This window comes from Corapipo altera, unplaced genomic scaffold, assembly GCF_003945725.1.
Source record: "Corapipo altera isolate COAL_440 unplaced genomic scaffold, ASM394572v1 122, whole genome shotgun sequence".
Classification (NCBI taxonomy): Eukaryota; Metazoa; Chordata; class Aves; order Passeriformes; family Pipridae; genus Corapipo; species Corapipo altera.
This window is the reverse complement of record NW_020884961.1, coordinates 1151350-1172489: the sequence shown is the minus strand read 5'-3', so window position 1 is coordinate 1172489 and position 21140 is coordinate 1151350. Positions and strand designations below refer to the sequence as shown.

At 43.3% G+C, this 21140-nt stretch overlaps 1 protein-coding gene across 1 annotated transcript in view; it reads right to left on the bottom strand.

Annotated features, from left to right (window-relative positions):
* LOC113957006 (protoheme IX farnesyltransferase, mitochondrial) overlaps positions 1-21140 on the bottom strand; it is a 103898-nt gene that overhangs the window by 20274 nt on the left and 62484 nt on the right. The window contains exon 5 of the mRNA XM_027664115.1: positions 14573-14643. Within this exon, the coding sequence (XP_027519916.1) occupies positions 14573-14643 (71 nt within the window). The remainder of the gene's footprint in view (positions 1-14572; positions 14644-21140) is intronic.

The window sequence follows — 21140 nt, the reverse complement described above, 5'->3', positions numbered from 1 at the left end:
CATGTGCAGGAAATATATTTATTTAATAGGCTCCAGAGCCATGGATAATGGTACTTATTGACTCACAGCCTTACTTGGAAAAATTGAGAGGGGAAAACAAATTAGAGCATTTGCCCATCTATAAAATTAATGTACTATTTTACCTATTTCACAGCAGCATTAGCAAGCTTAATGTCTCTAAGGATCAATAGTGGCACTACTACACAGGTTTTTCTGTGCTGTCTTTGGCAAAACACTTCGTGAAGATGACTGGTAAAGCAGAGTTTGAACTACAATTTAAAAAACAGCGTTAAAAAGGGGGAATAAGTTTAAAAAAAACTTTTTTTTTTTTTGGAAAAACAACCAAAGAGCAAGACACAATTCCCTCTTAAAACCCATCAATATTTAGAAATATGGAAAATTCCAGTATCAGCATCTAGTGCTTCGACCTATCCCTGTGAATAGATCGACACTCACATACAAATGCAGACACAAAGCCCATATGAATCCTGAATAGGCACATTCATGCAATCAGCAGTTGTGTGCAATTCATGTTCAGATGTTATGTAAATACATAAGAAACTTAATTTGTGACCTTGTGTTAATGGGAAACTGGGCACGCCAAACATATTTACATAAAAGCACAAGCCTGAATGTAAGTGACCATTTAAGACTGGCTGCGTGTTTTTCAGGTGAAGCATAAGAGCTTATATTTGAAAATCAGATTCAAAGCCTAATACAAAAGGTAATAAAACAAATCCTGTCTTCTCCCTGTCTGTCAAAAACCTTTTATAGACACGTCACCCACTTCTAAAAGGGCAAACTAAAAAAAACCCAAACAACAACGCTCTTTTGTTTAGCTGCAGCATGCCTGGAATACCTTAATGGATTGGAACATTTAAATTCCCAGTTGATTATGCTGTATTAGATCTCATTATTATTGACAACTGTCCCTCGGGCCACAGGGCCAGGGATCCCTTCTGCCAAATGCAGGGTGATGATCTAAAATAAGCAGGACAGGGATGGTGAAGGATGAATCCAGGCATGGGCCTGGGGGACAAGGAGAGTGGGAAGAGAAGCAACTTTATTTAGAGTCATTTCCACATCCAAATGAAGCCAAATATGTATCCTCACATTCCTCTGCATGGGATTTTAGTAACAGCAAATACTCTGCACAGACCCTGCCCTTTAATCAAACTGCAATTTACTTATTTTTTGATGAGATTAAAGCTGGGTTTGGTTTTTGGTGAGTTTTCCATGCCATCCAAGACCCAGGTTCAGCAGGACCACCGAGCTTCCTCCCCTCAGTCACCCACAGAAACGGTCCTAAACTATCCCTGACTGCAGCATCTTCCACAGGTAAACAGTGTGAGACAACAGAGGTGAGACTGACAGCTCAGAATAATCTCAATATTGCTACTCTGGGCTCAAATTCCATCTGCATACAGTGTCAAAACAATTTGTTGCAATAAGAAGAGGAGCAGCCTGGACCAGGCTCGCACAGACGGGCTGGAAATAGCGGGAGCTCGGGAGAAGGGATTTGGCAGACAAAGAACATGAGTGTGATTCTCATCTGCAACTGCATTTCCCCATCACAGCCTGAGATACAAGTCCAGTGCATGAACGCTGTTCCAAAGCCATAATTAAAATCAGATTTCAGGAGGAAGCATCATAAGTTGCTTATTATTTCTGGAATCTGTAGGTACTAAAAATGTCCCCAGACTACTCGTCAGTACAAGGCTGCTGGAGGAAGCCCCCTCCTCTTCTTCCTAATTTTTTCCAGGTCAGCTGGAAGTTCTTAAGGCTTCTGAAGTCGCTTAGACAAATTCAGACAAAAGCATCACCCTGAAGGTTTCACATTTTTCCAAGAGCAACGAGAGGTTACACAAAGCAAGTCCCACCCCTTGGAAGGTTTCTGTGGCCACAGGAGCCCACGGTCAGGAAAGAGGAGAGAATGTCCATGGAGATTCCCACCTAACCCCGTGCAGAAAACCATCCTTCTCCACAGCTTTGCTCGTCTCCTGGCATCTCCTCAATTCCTGTAGCCAGGCAACACCAGGAGTTGCCAAAAACAAGTCCCAGGGTGGGAGCTGAGCCTGTGGTCACCACGACTGTCATACTGAGCTATGGCTTGGGCACCTCCCTCAGCCAGGGGAGCATCAGCCAAGGGGTTTTTAAAATTTATATTTACCTTTTTTAAGATCAGCACCCAAGAACTGCTGGACCCTCCTCAGCAGCTTTTAGAGATCCACCAAGAAACTTCGGGAAGGTCACGAACCGCAATCTCATCCCACTTGGAAGAGGCACAAGTAGCCGAGGACATTACAAAGGTTCTATAGAAGCCTTCCTGCCCCCGTGACTCAGGTAATGGGGATGAAGGGCCATCTTCCAGCACATATCTGGGCTGTATTTGTGGGATTTCCAGCCCTGCTTCCCCATGGACATGTGCCTGGAACCAGCAGCGGGGTCGTCTGCTGGCGCAAGTGCCGCCACACCAGCTGACTGCCAAAAAGGAGCCAGAAAGCTGGAAAAGGCACATTTTGCTCCAAAAAGCACCGGTAGCGTCCCTGAAGTTATTTCTGATGGAAGGTTAAAAAAATCCCCTCCTGCAGCTTCTAAGCCCAGAGCGTTCAAAAGCAATCAGTAATCGTGGCAGAACGCTGAACGATGGCAATCTCCCAACTCTGAAATTAAATTTTAACTTTCCACACAAATCCTTTCAGGCTGCATATTTATATATTTAGTAATAAAAACCATACTCATGACCATTGTCAGCTGTAAAAGTTCTATCATAATAACAACACTACTAATGGGAGCTGAAACTGGAACAACACTGCCTGGATCAGTAGCTTCATCGCTGATGACTTTACTAAAATGGTTCTAATTTTCTTTTGTAAAACATTAGATAAAACTCCCAAAGAGCTCTACAGACAGACTGGGGATGTACCTGGTAAAAGAAAAAAAAAAGTCCACATTCTGATGTGAAATTTTAAATCAAAGTGGTTACATGATGACCTGGTCTGGTGGGTGACAACCCCACCCACGGCAGGGAGGTTGGAATTAGATGATCTTTAAGGTCCCTCCCAAACCAAACCATTCTGGAATTCTATAATACATATGACCCCTAATTAGTACAGTTTTGAGGTAGCAGTTTTTAAGGACTCAAAGCAAAATATTTTTACATTCAACTACAACTTTCAATTACAGATTGGATTAGTCTCAAGGAGACATCTCTTTCCAATTCAAAGTAAAAAAAATAGCTTTAACATTGGCAGAATGGACATACTGCCAGCCCTCTATTTCTTTCATATATTTCTAATTCAGTATCAGTCAGGAGCTTTACTGAACACAAGCAGTTCACACTCTCACTTTTGATATTCTCTTTCACAGGTATATTGTGGCTGAACAGTATGAAAAGCCCAAGAACCTGCTGATTGAGGCTTAAACTTGCAAAGTTTATATTAAACTGAATAATACCTATCAATGAGCTAAAATGGAACTGTTTTAAGGGAAAAACGTCGAGAAAGATCTTAATAGACATTCATTTATTCTCTTTCAGTCACGCAAGAAAGTTCATGAGTCATGACAAGGGATGAAGGATGAGGTAGTTTAAAACTAAAATGTGAAACTAAATTACACTTTTAATTGGGAATTCAATTTTTCCTCATCAACTGCAAGTATGAGACTACAGCTTGTCTATCATTTACCACTGCAGACAGACAAGATGTCCTTTAAGAGGTGCAAACAAATGGGGAGCTTTGTCAAGTCTTTTTTTTTTTCCCTTAATGAATTATTTAACTTAGCCTTCACAGGTTAAGGAGTAGTATCTACATTCTGTCAATGTCTGGTACCTCATCCCCAAAAACATGTTGCTGTGGCAGATCAGGCTCTACATGTACTACAGGTACTGAATTTTCTATCAAATCCCATTTAACTGGGTGTAACACACAGTTTTTAAGACTGACAGAGTAAAATCGTTGCAGTTCTGCCTGCTCATGTTTTTGTAAGTGGCTTTTTGTGATTTGCTTTCTGGTAAATATTCCCTAAATGTAAAAAAAAAAAAGAAAAAAATGAGGAAAATAGTGGGAAAGTTCTAAACCCAACTTGTAACACATGAGCTGAGGAGGAACTCGGTGTTAAGAGGGGACAGGAGACTTGTAGGTACTCCCAAAAAGCCTCATGCTGGGTTAATGGGTAGCATTTAAACACACTTAAATCAAGAGTGCAGCACATTGTGTCTGCAGAGGAAGAGTTTACAGACCTGAACCTCAAATAAACCCCTTTAAAATGCAAATCTCTGTGAAAGGAATCGTCCTTAATACCTTTCCTTTGTCCACAGGGCTCAGCCAGGCCCATCAGCACCAACCTGGAGGTGGTTTGGAATGACAGCTGGAGCATCCAGGGAAGGATTCATGAGTGATGTCTAAATCTCCCAAGGAATGTTGTACAGTGAGAACTTGGCATAAAGGGAGCTCAGTGATGGATAAACACCTATCCCGGGCTGAGTCTCATGGTGGAGTTTGCCTTTTTTAGTTTTGGCTCTACATTTCCAACCAGCTCAGGGTTTGCTATCAGATATACTTGCTCAAATGTGTATTTAGTGTAGATAAATCCAGACCAGGATAAAATATCACCTGCCTGTGTCAATTCATTTCTCTCCCAAAGAAAAAACAACCCAACCATGGAGCCCAGGCTGCCCTGCCACGGTTGTGCATCACAACTGTATAAAAGCAAAATCAACACTGTATTTTAAGCAAATTGGGGCAATTAGTTCCCCTCACTCCTCAAGAACCTGAGCTGCAGATGTTCTGTCTCCCCTGCCAGAGAGAGGGGCTTTAAAACTCTCATAAACAAACAGGGCTGATTTAAAAGAATCATTTCTTCCTGAGAGGGACACATCTCTCTTTTTTATGCTTGAGTAAATCAAAATTGGCTTGATCGATTTTGCTGAAAGTTTCCACTTGGATGCCAAGACAAGGGAAGAGGAATTTCAACTCAGCCAAAGACAGAGGAATCAGGAGTCCCACCCTCAGCATGGAGCATCTCCTGCTCCCATTTTGACCAGTTTAACTCCATGCAAATGACACCAGGATCTGGTTTTTCATGGTTCATGGGTTCAAGAGCCTGCCCAAGCCTGATTCTAAAGCACCCCAGGTTTGGGATGAGATAGCCCAGCACACCCCAGGAAGATTTGCAGCTCACAAACACCACGTTCAGACAGAAAGAAAACTGTTTATGCTGCCCTTTGTTATTAAGCAGAAGCTCCAATTGGGCCTCGTCACTTCACTTGGAAGTAAAAAATTACAGATGAAAAGGACCTGCACTTACAAAATGTTTATGCTCTTATTACACTTGTTATCCACACCAGAATGTTAATCATAACAACCCTGAGCAACCCTGCAGAGCGTCAACTCACTCCTTGGTATATGGCTTTGTTAGGTAGGAGTGAAAGGGTGAATAATAATATTCACAGCTTCCCTGCAGTCATGAAAATGTAAATATTTTTTTAAAGTGCTTACAAGACAAACCTACGGTAAATTTGAAAAATGTCCCCCATAATATTTAAACTAAATCCTCCTCTTTAACCTAACAAACCTAACCTTGCAACATGGCAGTTAAGTGATCCATTCATTTTACTTCAAAATCTCAGTTCTCCCTTTGTTTAAGAGCCAGACACCAGCTGACAAACAGGATGGATAATATGGTCTCTCCAGAAACATTTTTCTGTGATTTAGAGTGATTAAATCTAACACGTGCTTCTGCTGAGCCCTCAGCCAAGGTTTGGAAAGCAGTGGGTAAAGAAGTCTTAGGCCAGATCTCAATCCTATTCAGAGGGAGAAAACTGAAGTTCTGGAGTGTTTGTCAACCTGCTCTTCAAAAAATAAAAGAGAAAAAAGACAGTCCAGTCATCTCAGCACATGAACGCTGACTAAATACATTCCCAGGAGCAAGGAAAATGAAGGAATTAACTTATTCCCTACAGTCTTAGAGGGCAGGACAATAAGCAAAGGTCTGCAGTGGAAGCAGGATCAGGCTGTAGACACCAGTGAGTGGAAGAGAATGGAGCAGATGAGCCTGAGGAACTGCAGGTTCAGCCAGACCCTTCCTGCCCATCTGCAGATTCCTCTGCACCACTGCAAAGATGCCTTTGGCATCCCCAGAGCAAGCTCTGCAGTACTGCCATGTCCACCTGGGAGGTGAAGAGGACGGGGATGGTTGTGCTTTACAGGCTGGGGGAGGATGAGCAGATGGAGCAGCCCTGGGAGAAGGACCTGGAGGTGCTGGTGGGGGTCAGGTTGGACATGGCCCAGCCCAGAAACCCCTCATGCCCTGGGCTGATCCCACAGCAGGGGAGGGGGGATTCTGCCCCTCTGCCCCTTAGGTGAGACCCCCCTGCAGAGCTGCTCAGCCCTGGGGAACAGCACAGAGAGGACATGGAGCTGATGGAGAGAGTCCAGAGGAGGCATCAAGATGATCAGAGGGATGGAGCAGCTCTGCTGGGAGGAAAGGCTGGGAGAATTGGGATTGTTCAGCCTGGAGAAGAGAAGAGACCTATTTGCAGCCTCTCAGTAACTGCAGAGGATGACAAGAAAGATGGAGAGAGACTATTTACAAGGGTCTGGAGTGACAGGACAAGAGCAAATAGCTTCACACTGACGGTAGGTTTAGATTAGATGTTAGGAAGGAATTCTTCCTGTGAGGGTGGGGAGGCCCTGGCACAGGTTGCCCAGAGAAGCTGTGGCTGCCCCATCCCTGGAAGTGTCCAAGGCCAGGTTGGACAGGGCTTGGAACAAGATGATCCTTAAGGTCCCTTCCAATCCAGGCCATTGACTCTATGATTTTGGGATTTCTGCATTATTATTTTGGTCATTTATCCACACTTACCATCAGGAGTCTTATTTTACAAATGTTCAGTGGAAAACCAAACTGAACCAAACCAAAAACCCCTTCATATACCATCAAGAGTGCATGAACAGAACATAATAACTGTCACACAGGCAGCAATAGGAGTCACTGTGGCTCACACTCCTTTCCAGCGTGATTTATAATTTAATATTCCTTGTGATTCTACGTCCCTAGCAAAAAAAAAATAAAAATAAAAAAAAACCCCATATCAAAGAGGTTCTCCACATATCTCAACTGCAGGAATGCAGCTTTTCTAGTCACAAAGACCAGCGAGCAAGTATCTGTGTTCACACAGCTAATTAAAGTGTAAGAAAAACCTCTTTTATATCTGACTTGTGAAGCTGATAACGTGTAAGTTATAACTTGTATGAGACATGATAAACTCTGTCCTTCACAAAGAGAAATGCACTTCTAACATGACTTACTGTAAACAGATCTCAGGGTATAGCAGCTTCTAATCAGAGGCAGCTCCATAATGGACTTGTTGAGCGGTGACATTTCCTACACCACTTGGCACGGGGTGAGTGATGATGCTGCTGTGGTTAAACCAGATAAGGTTCAATACTAATACAGGGAACAAAGTGTTGGGGTTTTGACTGCATTAAGCCCAAATTTACAAACACGAACCTGAAATGTTTGACAAACACGGGAAGAAGAGCCATCAGGAGAGCACCCGCCCCAAAGCCGGGGGAAGGATCTCGGGCTTTGAGCTTTAATTTTGCTTGTTTGTAAAAACTCGCTTTAACATCACCTTTGGAGAAAATGACTCGTCACCAGCCAGTTAAAAAAGGACAGAGGCACTGGTTCCAATCAGTGCCCAGGAGGCCTGTTCATATTGGACACAAAGGTGGCAGGATTAGTGCACAATGGCTCGGTCCCCTCTGGCTCCGGGGGCTCTACCCCCCGGCGAGGAGCTGACATGAGAGGATAAGACAACTCCATTAGGAGCCCGTATCACTTCTCCACAGCCTTCCCCACAAGCAGATGGAGCAGCTATTTAGCCAAATGCACCGTGACTCCTGGTTTATACATGAGCATCTGGGATGTTTCCTACCGTGGGGCGAGGCACAATGTCCCCCGATTTATCAACCGTCCCGCGCGCAATTAAAGATTCAGAGAAATAATTTGGGGGTAAAGGCCCCTCGGCTGAGCTGAAAAGCAGCAAGGCGTGAGGGGTCAAGTGTTTCTGCAGGATTTATATTTACCAAACAGAGCTGCCTGCAAAGGAATGTCTGTGTGGAGCTGTGGCAGAATGAGGCCCTGGCAGGAGAACCAGCAATTGCTTCATTTCGACCGAAACGAATTTAAATGCAGAGTTAATAAAACAACCCTCTTTATCGCCCTAAGAAACAAAATATATATGTAGTTAGAGCTATATAATTTCCTGCTAATACACATTTTGATCTGAGGATAATGTGCAGTATCACCATTTTTCTGTGCATTCTACAAAAGGCCTCTAATACCTTAGAACCATTTAATCAACATCCCACGCAGGCAGTGAATAGATAATTGAAATATAAGTACTGTCATCCATATCCCCTTTGGGAAAGTGACACAGTAAGCATTATATCATTCCATTAGACCATCCTTTGATGTGGGTTTTATTCTCATTAAACTATGTTTTAGCCTCAAGGTTTCTCCCCCCCACACCTCTCCGTGACATGGCCGTGCCAGGAAAAAAATAAAAAAATACCCTGCTGTTCAAAAGGCAAGAAGTACATTTTTACAAGCAATTGTACATGTCAAAAATATAAAGCTGCCTTTTTAATTTCTTGTTTACCAAACACAGGCAATGACAGCTTCTGGAAAACACAGGGTGGAAAAAAAAAAAAAAAAGAAAGAAGCAGGAGGGTGGTGGTGGGGAAGGAATGCATTTACTTGTTTTCAAATAATAAAGCCTGAATACAAGCAGGATAAAAAATGCTTGAAAAGGCTGCCGTGGTGGTGTCTGCTTTGAATTGTGCCCTGTTTAAACAAGAGGAAAGCCTCCCACTGAAAAAAGAAACATTTTTATCATTCAAAAAGATCTCAGGGCAGCCCCTTTAAAATGAGGTATTTTCTAAACAAAATATCAGAATGTTCCCCTGCAGGGAACGAGCATCTGATCTCTTAGAAATGATTATTCTCCAAGAACTGCAGATTTATGGAGTTTTTATTTGTTTTAACTTAAGTAGAATGAAACCTGTCTGAAATGACCACCCAAGGGAGCAGAGCCCCCAGCTAAGCAGGGGTTGAGCTCTAAATGGGACCCCAAGTTGTACCAAGACCCCTGGGGAAGTTTTAAACCTCTGGCTTAAACCAGGGCTGGGGAAACACTTAAAGCAGGTCTCAGCCTAAGCCGAGGACATGGATTTCCCCTCACTTACATCAGTGCAGCTCCACTAACATCAGCAGGAACGCTCCTGATTTGCATTAGTGTTAGCAAGCAAAGAATCAAGCTAATTACCCTGAGCTATCCACAGTGATTACAGCAGGAATTTTGTTTTCAAATGCACACACATTTTTTTCAGCCCGGACTGGTTTTGTTACACTTGTAACTGTAGGTCTCCTAAAGGCAACTGAGTGAAAAACTCAGCTTTACACAGAACTAGTTTTGAGTCAGGAAGTGTTTTTGAATAAATAAAGTTTGACATGTTGCAGTTTTCTATGTGCCCGTGAATGTCCAACTTACATATCTGCAGTTATAACTACAGTTCATAAATATAAGCCATTGGTGAGAAACATTGCTAGCACAGGAGCTCTTTTTGGTCTGATTCTTCAAGAGTTTGGCTTATTATAGGTTAAACTGAGCCAAACCAAAGCTCCATTCAGAAATGCCAACAAGTAGGAGAAGTGTTAGTGCCTCCATTAACTGCAATAACCATCAGCTGTGGTCATGAGTGGGAAATCCATAGACAGAACACAGCTCCTTGGGCACTGTCAAGGGAGGGGGTTAATGGGATGCTAGGAAAAAATATTCACCAAACAACACAGAGATTTACTTCTGTTGAGTCCTCCAAGGCATTATCTGTGTTATGCCTTCTTCTGCCATGTTAATAGACCTAAATGCACGTGGAAAAGCAAGCTTGAGTGTAAATATTCAGCATAATGAGACTATAATTAAATTCCATAGCATGTTATTTTTATCACAGAATTAAGGAATGGTTTGGGTTGGAAAGGACTGTAAAGCTTATCTTGTTCCAAGCCCCTGCCATGGGCAGGGACACCTTCCACTAGCCCAGGTTGCTCCAAGCCCTGTCCAACCTGGTCTTGGACACTTCCAGGGATCCAGGGGCAGCCACAGCTTTTCTGGGCAACCTGTGCCAGGACCTCCCCACCCTCACAGGGAAGGATTTCTTCCTAATATCTAATCTAAACCTACTCTTTTCCAGTTCAAAGCCTCAAAGGGATTTTAGACAAGACCCGGAGCCAACCCTGGCTGTGAGCAGATCAGTCCACAGCTCTCCTGAGATCCCTTCCAGCCTGGACCATCCTCTAAGGCTCCTGCATGGTCCAGGTGACAAGAAACCTGGAGGTGAAGTGAGGGAGAAGCCCCAGCCCCACTCCCAGGCAGCCACTGCAGCCACTGCTGAGGCCAAAGCCAAAGGACTTGGCACAGAAAACAGCTGAAAGGTGCAAAATACCACAGGAGCAGAACTGAGCAGTGTCCACGTGGCCATGAATTGGTTATTTAGAACGTGCTGTTTCAGGTCCCAGTATCTTTAAAATGAAAAACTGTTCCTGTACAGCTCTGAAGATTTTTATGAGTGATTAACACAGCAGATCCAGCAGCACCCTAAGTTCATAAAACAGCCACTTTTTCACAGGGGTTTCACAGTGCAGTTCTGGGCAATCAGAACTGTCACTTTGTACAACATAATGAAGCAGGACACTTGTCATCCTCCAGGTTAAGCTCCCTCAGCTACTGCAGCTCATACTGGAGATTTATTTAAATTAATCTGCAGGAAAATTAAATCCATTACCTTAAAAAGCAAGGGAATAAATCACACCCAACAGGAAACCAGGAAAAGCTGCTGCCATTTCAGTTGAATTTGAGGTTGTGTGAGCACATGAAATTTTTCGCTCTCAGTGACACAAAACCAATTCAATAGCAGGAAAACCAATATCAGCTGTTGTTATAATGCAGAACACAAATGCACTCAATGACTTTAACACTGCAGCACAAGTATGAAGAACATCTCAAGCTGTTTGTATTTCCAAACAAGACTTGAGGGGTCAGAGGAGGGAGGAGGAGATGTGGGCAGGCAGGAATGATGGATGGTGCTCAGTGGCGTGCTGTGCTTGGGTCTACTCTTGTTATTTTTGCAACAGGATGTCTCTGATTACCCTCTGAATAGAGAATAAGGATGGTTACGTCTCATTGCTCAAAGGGAACATTTTTTCAGAGCCTTACAAATTAAATAGGACATTGTAAAGCAAGCAGTCAATGAACTATCAGGTGCTGTTCGTCACAAATCTACCAGGAGTGTCAGAAGATTCCCTGGGGGGCACCAGAGGTGGGTTTGGGGCTGGCAAATAAGGTAAATGTACTCCAGTGCCTACATTGAGCAGTCTCAGCTCTGCAGAGTCGTTGTGTCAGTGCCTGCATGGATTGTCCAGGCTAAAGGATATAAAATATAGAGCAGGGGCACACCGAGCCTCTAAATAACTGTTTCAGCCATCAGGTTGATGCTTCAGTAAGGATGGAGGACAATTGCTCTTCCAAATCCCATTCTTCCAGGGATCTTTGCTGAACTGGCTCACAGGGAGCAATGGACAGGCCAAAGCTGCCCAACTGAGACACTTCTTGAGTGCCACCAGTAAGACCATGACACTGTCCCCAGCCAGACCTCCGAGGCCGTGGTGACATCCACACCCCACAGTGCAGGCCTGGCCACTGAGCTTTTCTTTAAAAGCTACTGAGGTTCCTCACTGATCCCAAAAGAAGCTGCAAGTCCTCAGTAACTCACAGAAAAGGCTGATGTGGGGATCTGGGAACCACATGAATGTGTATGCAGGGAAATGAACTCCCCCAGACAGGGGCTCGTGGTGCTTTCTCCCATTGAAGGGTTCAGGAAGAAAGGAAGGGGAGAAACGTTGGAAACAAGGTCAGTTAGAACTGACAGCTGGTCTTAAACCTAAACAGACTTGGGGCTGAGGCTGCAAATGGAGGCCATGAAGTGAAACACATGGAAATAAATTCTCTGCAAATGCAAAACATTTCCCAACAAGCCAATTCCACGAATTAGGTTATCTAAAATGGAAACTCCAGCTCATCCCAGGACTGGATGATTCAGTAACTCCAAGGACCTCTCACTGGGGGTTACCAGTTTGATTCTGGCCTGAGCTCAAAACATCTAAGAATCCTCTATGTGATGGCACAACCCCTATAAAAACTCTCCTTGGCCTCAGTGCAGTTTCTCAGTGGGCAGGATTCACATCAAAGCCACCCCCAAAAGCCCTTCCAAGGGGCTGCAGAGCCAACGCCATGGAGAGTTAACAGCCTTCCCCCTCTTCAAAAGGGACCTCAAGCTCAGAACAAAAACTGCTACCCACACTGACCAGTTCTGCAACAAGGACTGTGCCAAATAAACATAAAGCAAGAAAAGACCAAAAAAAAAAAAAGGAAGGGAAATCAGAATATATTTACAAACAGCGCAAATGAAGACGGATCAGAAGATGATGCCTCGTTTGCACTGGACAGCACAGATGTTGTAATGCAGCAGAATCAAAAAACCATCAAGTATTTCATGAAAGGAAGCAGCTGAAGAGAAGAAAATGTCAAAACTCAAATGTCAGGCAAATTTTGGGCAAGAACTCCGTGCATACCCCAAGCTCTCTGGATGCCTTCCCAGAGCCAAGACACCAGTCTCTTACGTACGGTTTATCCACCCCTGTCTCGTCTGGTTTTAGCACAACCATTTACGGGCTTTATTTAATCAGCCAGGAAGGAAAGAGTTCAAGGAACACCAGGGAATATGTGGCAAAACGTAACAAGGTTAGATCACTTGCACTGGATTATTCTCCTCTGGCAGAAGAAATAACCCCAGTCAAGGCCTGCGTGTTCCAGGGTCTGCAGGGAGCGAGGGCAGCATTATTCAAGGGAAGTGACACTTTAAAGAACTTTAAATTAGCTGTTGACAGTCAGGTAGATAGATTGAGGAGTGATTACACAAAGTCCCCAGCATTACCATTTTGTGGTGAAAGCAAATATGAAGGGGAGGGAGAAGCAAGAAAATCCATGAAATATGGGTTTGCCAATCTGTGGTGCATTCAGACGACAGCGAAGTTCACTTAAGGACACTGGAAACATAAAATAAATGGCTTTCTCTGAATCAAAACTTGACAGAAAGTTTCCTAGTTATATTTTTGACTCCAGAAGCACTGCAAGCCATGCAAGTAGACTATGATAAACACACACAAAAAAATAATACAAATAACCATCCCCCATCATCTTTCTTCCTAACAAGTGTTCCTTCTCCCAGGGCTAAAGGACCACATGGAAGGGAGCAGAAGTGCAGCTCCCCTGAACTGCACAATTAAGCCTGACTTACTGTATGTACAACAGATGCCCTCACTGCAGTGGTCCCTAAAATATGTTTTTAAATAAAATTAACTCAGCTCAGGAATCTGTAATTAGCACCATCTCCGAGAACAAATCAGAACAAGTTTATTGAAGTGCTCTAACTATTTACCACGAGAGCGAATTTACCCCCAAGGTTCACTTTACTATTTTGTCTCAATTTTCTTGTAATTTCATCTATCACGGGTTTTTTTCAGTCCTCCAAAGGTGATGGATAAAACACAGAAAGAAATAGGACCAACTGTTCGCTGAAGCCTAAGGGAAAACATAATTTTGTTATAAATAATCCTTGGCACAAATCATGGAAACGCAATACTAAAATTGTTTGTTGAATCATTTATGAATTGGGCCTTCAGTTTCAGTTTGCAAATAAGTCAGAGGGTTTTTTTCTTGATGTTCTTTTTCACTTTGCTTTTTTAGCTGGCAAACAGCCTTTGAGAGAATGAACCGATACATAATCCAAAAAACAGAGGGAATGAAGTGGGTTTATTTTTTTAAAGGAAATCTCTTTGCTTTTTGGGGTGGGAGGAATTTACTTATGGACTATGATAAATTTAATGATGACAAATTTTCACATTAATTCCACGAGATGCCACAATTTTGAGTTTTCACCCGGCTAAATAGGCAAAGACAACACAAGTGCCTTTACAAGCCACTAAAGAAAATGATTTGTAGGTACCTCTGCTGGGAGCCTCAAACGAATATCTGCGATCCAAGAGATAAATGTGACTATTAAAAACAACATACATCTTTGTGTTTGTTCTAAGATGGGAAATTCTGAAGATTTATTGTTACAAAATAGAAGTTCAGTGGAACATAACTGTGTGCTACCACACCATGCACGTAGCCATCTCATGGCACATGAAGAAATATGTAACACGAGGGGAAATTCAGCTGTCTTGAGAAATCCCGTGTTTTCCAGGATAGCTGATTGCCCAGACTCCTCAGATGAAAGTTATAAACACGAAGAAATAGCAAAGAACAGAGAGAGATGCGTTTCTTCCTTACGTCTTTTGTCTTAAAAGTGCTATTTTTCGTCATCTGAAGAGGGAGGGAAACTTGGAAACAGATAAAAGTAGCGTGAAGTTCCTTTCTCTCAGCCAGAGCAGGTGTGCAGGGCCTTACCTGATCTGTCCTCGCACCAGCGGCCTGTTCTTTGTCCTGTTCATGTTTGAGTCAAATGGGACCTCAAAGAACTGTAATTAAAAAAAAAAAAAAAAAGAAAGGAACAATCAAAATGAAAGGATCCCGGAAAACATGCCATGTGTGGAATGTCCTGTCTGCATCTGCAGGTGCTTTAATCTCTATTTTTGAAGGTTCAGGAATACAGCACGAATTTGGAGCTTTGATAAGTTTGCACTGATGCTTTTGGCAGCCCCTGAGAAAGAAAATCACCTGGAGGACAAAAGGAGTTTGCACAAGACCCCAGGAGTTCATCACTCGAAGCAGAGTTTGATTCCAAATCCCGCTCCTGACAGGTCTGACACAGCTTTTAGATGTACACAATTACATGTGCACACACATAATGGAATCATGGAATTGTTACACTTGGAAAAGATCATCCAGCCCAACCACAAATCCAGCACCACCACCATCAAACCACATCCACAAGTGCCACATCCACACATTTTTTGAACGCTTCCAGGGATGGTGACCCCACCACATCCCTGGGCAGCCACTTCCAATGCCTGACCACACTCTCAGTGAAGAAAATCTCCTAAGATCCAACCAAAACCTCTCCTGGCACAGCTTGAGGCCATTTCCTCTGGTCCTGTCACTTCTTAACTGGGAGAAAAAACCAATCCCTACCTGGCTCCAACCTCTTCAGGGAGCTGTAGAAAGCAAGAAGGTCCCCCTGAGCCTCCTTTTCTCCAGGCTGAGCCCCCCCAGTTTTACATTAACACAAACACCTCTTGCAAATGTTCCTCTTCTGGTCTTTAAAAGACAAACACCAAGGTTTTTTCCAAGATCATCTGACTTCAAGAACCCATAACCCACCTCCAAATCAATCAACCCTTGTAAAACGCCACTGAAACTGCACCGAGTCTCCAGTTGGAGCAGCAGGGAGTGAACACACCATATGGTGTTATTTAATGTCACAACCTAATTCGACTTTAAACGTGGCCTATGGGAAAATTCAGGAGTCACTATCTGCTTGGAATTCCTGCAGGCTCCTGGAGGATTTTTTTTTTTTTAATAAGAACATTACTGGAAAAGTTGAATCCACTTTGCCATCCAGGCAACTCTAGAGCTGTTCAGTTTTACGTGTGCAAAGCAACAACACAAATACCAAGCAGGGATTTACTTACAGAAAGTGTAGGATGTGTTTATACAAAGAATATTTTCTACTGACGTTACGTCTGAGGTTTTGGGGTAGGATCCCAATTATGGTGAATATGTAGGAAAAGCACCATAACAAATCATAATTCCAAGGAGTCAGACTGACAGTATAGCTCAGTGTAGCCAAACTGCAGACAGACTTTAGGTGATTATATATGATAAATGACTACATGATAAAATCTATGTTATTCCAGCAAGCTGATTTAACATTTTATGCTACAAAAGACACAATTAACAAACAACTTCATTGTGACAGTGTCACATTACTGGTCTTGCTGCTTACTGGGGGCTGCATTCCCAGGGGAACATCAATGGACAGGGACCATTCAGAGCCCTACAGGTGGACATCAAGGGCAAGATGCTCCATTTCCAGGCACATGGAACCATTTTTCCCACCTACTGTCTTGAAGTAATGACTATATAACAACTGGGAATCTCTGCTGTTGCTCCTACATGTTGCAAGAGCAGCAGGGATTGGATCCCCATGGATCATCCTGTCTAACACAGCCCACAACGTTCTCAATCCGTGGTGCCATATAAAGGCATGGAAATTTAAAACACCAAAGTAGAATTTAATTACTAGTTTATATCCAATTCACTAGAATTTTTTGCCTCCATCTGTGTGGCAGAGCTGGTTGGTGGTTTGAATCACAGAATCATTTAGGCTGGGAAAGATCTCCAAGACCATCAAGTCCAACCTGTGACCGATCCCCACCTTGTCCCCCAGCCCAGAGCACTGAGTGCCATGTCCACACCCCCAGGGATGGGGATTCCACCACCTCCAATGCCTGACCACCCTTTCCATGAAGAAATTTTTCCTAATGTCCAGTCTGAACATCCCCTGGCACAACTTGAGGCCAGTTCCTCTTGTCCTGTTGCTGGTTTGCTCCCAGTAAACCTCTGTCTGGAAAGGAGCACCCAACTCAACTACAATCCCTACCAATTCTCAAAGCCTTCCAATTTTATTATTGATATTCCTGAAGCAAACTCACTCTGCTCAGCCAAGAGTTTCTCAGAGGAAAGAGGAGAATGAAAGAAAGGGAGAAAGAAAAAGAAAGAGAGAAAGAGAAAGAAAGAAAGAGAGGAAAGGAAAAAAGGAAGAAGGAAAGAAGGAGGAAAGAAAGAGGAAAGAAAGAGAGAAAGAGAGAAAGAGAGAAAGAGAGAGAGAAAGAGAGAAAGAGAGAAAGAGAGAAAGAAAGAAAGAGAGAAAGAAAGAAAGAAAGAAGAAAAGAGAAAAGAAGAAAGAGAGAAAGAAAAAGAAAGAGAGAAAGAAAAAGAAAGAAAGAGAGAAAGAAAGAAAGAGAAAAAGAGAGAAAAAGAAAGAGAGAAAGAAAAAAGAAAGAAAGAAGGAAAGAGAAAAGAAGAAAGAAAGGGAGAAAGAAAAAGAAAGAAAGAAAGAAAGAAAAAGAAAAAAACAGAAAGAAAGAGAGAGAAGGTTCACACATCTTTTGCTTTGCCTCAGCACTGTGACCCAGCACTGGGCAGCTCCTCAGCCATTTTTAGGCAGGTAGATGACAGGGAATTTCTTGTCCACTGTTTGCTGTGGCTGATCTGCAGTGGTTGGACCTTCACAACTACAACACTGCCCTGGAAGTGTCGGATGTTTCCCAAAGAACCTCCCTAGGAAACAGCAAGGAGCACCTTCGGAGCGGGGAAAGCGCCCGTTCGGATCCGCCGGCAGTGATTGCTCCTGACAGCTCAGCGCTCTGCTAATGGTTTGTTTCACTGTTACATTTCAGGGACAATTACAGCAAATGAAGAAAAAAATGTCATTTGACATCAGACTGGTAGAGCAATACAAGGGAAAAATTCTATAGAGCTCAAGTCTGTTCTCTGGAAAATATCCTGGGTATGCTTGGGGTTTTCTTATAAGTCACAGTTTTGATTTCTGTTTGCAAAGTCTGACTGCTCTGAGTTGCTTCCAGTTTAAACTTGTGTGTCTGAGGAGATTCTGGTTCATTTGAGAGCACTTAAGCTCATGGATAAAGGTATCCCTGTGTGATGGATAAACTAATGTGCAAGTTTTAAACGTCATGTGTCTCAAACACAAAATGACTACAATGAAGAACAGCTGGACAGTCAACACCTGAAAGAATTTAAACTTATGCAGTTATCAGGATAACCTGACAATGCCATGCTCAGCGTATGAAACATTTCCATATATATTTAATATAGTAGTCAACCTCTGAATAGAATATAAATTTTGAACAAGAATCTCCTCTGCTGACTTAAGTCATCAAAAAATGTCTGTCTCTACACACAGACACGGCTGTTCCTGAAATTAAGATTACTGCATGACTTCAGTCTGAATTTTCTCGCTTTTTTAAATCTGACAATCGGAATAATCTGTTACTGTCAAGTGTACGCACGGAGCTACATTTCCAACTGAAGTACAGTTAAGGAAAATCCTTTTATTTGCAATGCCCTAGATTCCTTCACTGAGCTAGTTGCTATTACATGTCAGCAAGATGCCATTTATCAAACTTTTCCCATTTTGCTCCCAGATGTTCAGCAAAATTCTCTCTCCACTCGAAATTATTTTCCCCTGATATTCTAGAAAAACCGAAATAACCCGTGCATCTCAAATATCATTCCATAGGAATGAAAGAGTGAAGTCAAACATATTATCTCATGCCAGGCCAACACAGCCCTGCCTGTTTTAGCAAAGAGTAAATTCAGTAAGATGACTCCTGGATAAATAAATATTTTAAAAGCACTCAAGAGGCTTTTTCCTCAGGAAGTCTGAATGCATCGGTTCAGCTGGACACGGCAGAATATTATCTGCCCTTGGTATCTGGGAAGTTGGCCACCAAAAGGGCAGACAGAGGGTTAAATCTACAGCATCTAAAAAGCCCTGAGTGACAAAACTTGGCAAGAGCTCTGCAGACCCCAACCTAAATTTTAATCAGCATGCATGAACATTTAAAACACGACGGTGGAAAAAAAAAATAAATCAGGCCAGCCAGTACTTTGTGGTTTATTTCTCTGGCAGGCTCATCAGGTTCTTTGTGCAGATCTCATCTTGTTAATATACAGTAATTATATCTTAAACATCTCCCAGTTCCTAGAGTAGCTGTCACATTACTGCTCTGAGCTGTTTACACCCATGGGGTTTCTGTCCTTCAGCTTCTTCACATCGGTTTCCACTTTGTTTTCAAGTGAAACGTTAAAGAACGTTTAATTTCAAGCTGCCTCCTGGAAGCAGAAGTGCATGCAGGGGGTAGATGAGCACTCAGATCTCCCAGATTAATAATTTTATTAGGACTAAGCCAAGATTTCCATAGCATCACCTCACACATGCAGACAGCATTACGACACGCCGGCATTTCCAGGACCAACGACAGGGAAAGGTGAGAGGGTGTCCTGTGCCTTCACAGGGAGACCTCTTGCTCCTTCCATCAGCTCATAGAACCACAGAACATCCTCAGATGGGAGGGACCCACAAGGACCATCCAGTCCAACTCCTGACCCTGCACAGACACCCCAACAATCCCACCCTGACCCTGAGAGCGATGTCCAAACCCTCCTGGAGCTCTGGCAGCCTTGGGGCTGTGACCATTCCCTGGGGAGCCTGTTCAGTGCCAACCACCCTCTGTGGGAAGAACACCAACACCACCTATTACCTTTCCCAAGACAGTGACCTGACCATTAGCAGTTAATTAGGCCAGTGGAGCAGACACAAAGCCCTGAGCACACACTGCATTTGCCATCCGTGGTCATTCCTGCGGGAGGGACTGTAACTCCTGCACCATGGCAGTCCAACACCTTCACTCCTGTTCACACAAAAACACCAACAGAGTGCACTAAGAGGAACAATATGCCACGGAGTTTATCAAACAGATCAGCCACACTCCAGCTAATAAACATCTCTCTTAGACCACTCTGGATTTAGAAGTGTATCAAGCACCAGCCTGGCCCCCGGCCAGGCCCAGCTCTAATCGGTGACACGTGGTGGGAACAGCGGCGACTGGAACAGGCACCCAGTGTGCCATATATTGACATAACATTTTACTCTAATGCTAAACACATATTTACAGCAGAACCGATAAGCCCGTGAGTCTAAAGACAGAACGGAACCCTGCTATTAAAAGACAATTTAATTCGAGGCAACTCAGAGGTCCTGCCATTGCAAAACCTCCCCTGCAACTGAGAAGGCTTCCATGTGCTCTTTGCCAGCAGAATTGTCCCCTGGATCTCTGTATTTCTCTCTGAAGGGCAGTTCAGGTGAACCTACGAGTGAACAAAGAGATGAGGCTGTTGCCAAAGAACAGTCACCTCCTCCTGCTCTGAAGTGCTGCTGGGCTCCAAAATCCTCTGCCTTGCACCACATGGGAAGGTGGAGAGGAGCTACAGGTGGTGGTCAAAGCTCCTCCTCAGCGAAAATCTCTTGCCACAGACCCAAGCAAACATTTTTAACGTCACACAAATAAAACCCAGTACAGCTCCCCACTTGAGCACTCCACTGAATACCTCCAGCCAGGGGGGAAGTTGGGCTGCTCAGGGCAGGTCTTGCAAATATTGGTCCTGTTGAATTAGGTGCTTCTGGGGTTCTCCCAATTCCTCTGCACTACAGTAAGCTCTGATTCTCTTCGGTTTCCTTTGGCATTGCCCAAGAGCAAGCAGTTAACCAGAAACACCACTGAAACACAGGCTGCAAACCAAAAAGATGCACAGATTCAGGAGATGTGAGTGGACCAAAACTGGGCGGAGAGCGCGAAGGGGCAGAGCAGAGCCTGGATACCTGGAGAGTAACCTCGGGTTTCCTGGGAAGGTGAAACCCAGAAAGCCATTACTCCAAATTCATCAGGTTTCAGGACTAGCCTTTCACATGAAGTCTCCTGATTTTCCCAGGCAGCCAAAGGAAAGCTGCTGTAAGGAGCACTGGAAACCCATCAGACCATGAGTTCCTTCCTCTGCGACTGCTCTTCCCCTCCATATTAACTAATTATTTCTATTCTTCATGTTTTCGGTGATTTATCTTACATTGTCATAAAGGAATATATAATTACATAAGCGGAGAAGAAAAACATAACATATAATTTATGGTAAATAAGATCAAAGTCAACATTATTATTACAGGTTTCCTTCTGGTTTCCTTTCAATCACTTTTATATGAAAACAACAAAGAATAATTAAAGCATATTACAAAGGTCTTTTTACTCAATTGTACACAGATGTGACTGAAAAAAAAGGCAGGGGGAAGGATTTTCAAAAGCACCCATGCACTGATCTAACACGATTCTCACTGAAGTCAATGGCAGTTTGACTTCAATGAGAGCAGAGACAGACCAACACTGAGTGATTCTGAAAATCCCACCCTAATTGTACAAACAAGGGGAGGCTTTAGAGATTG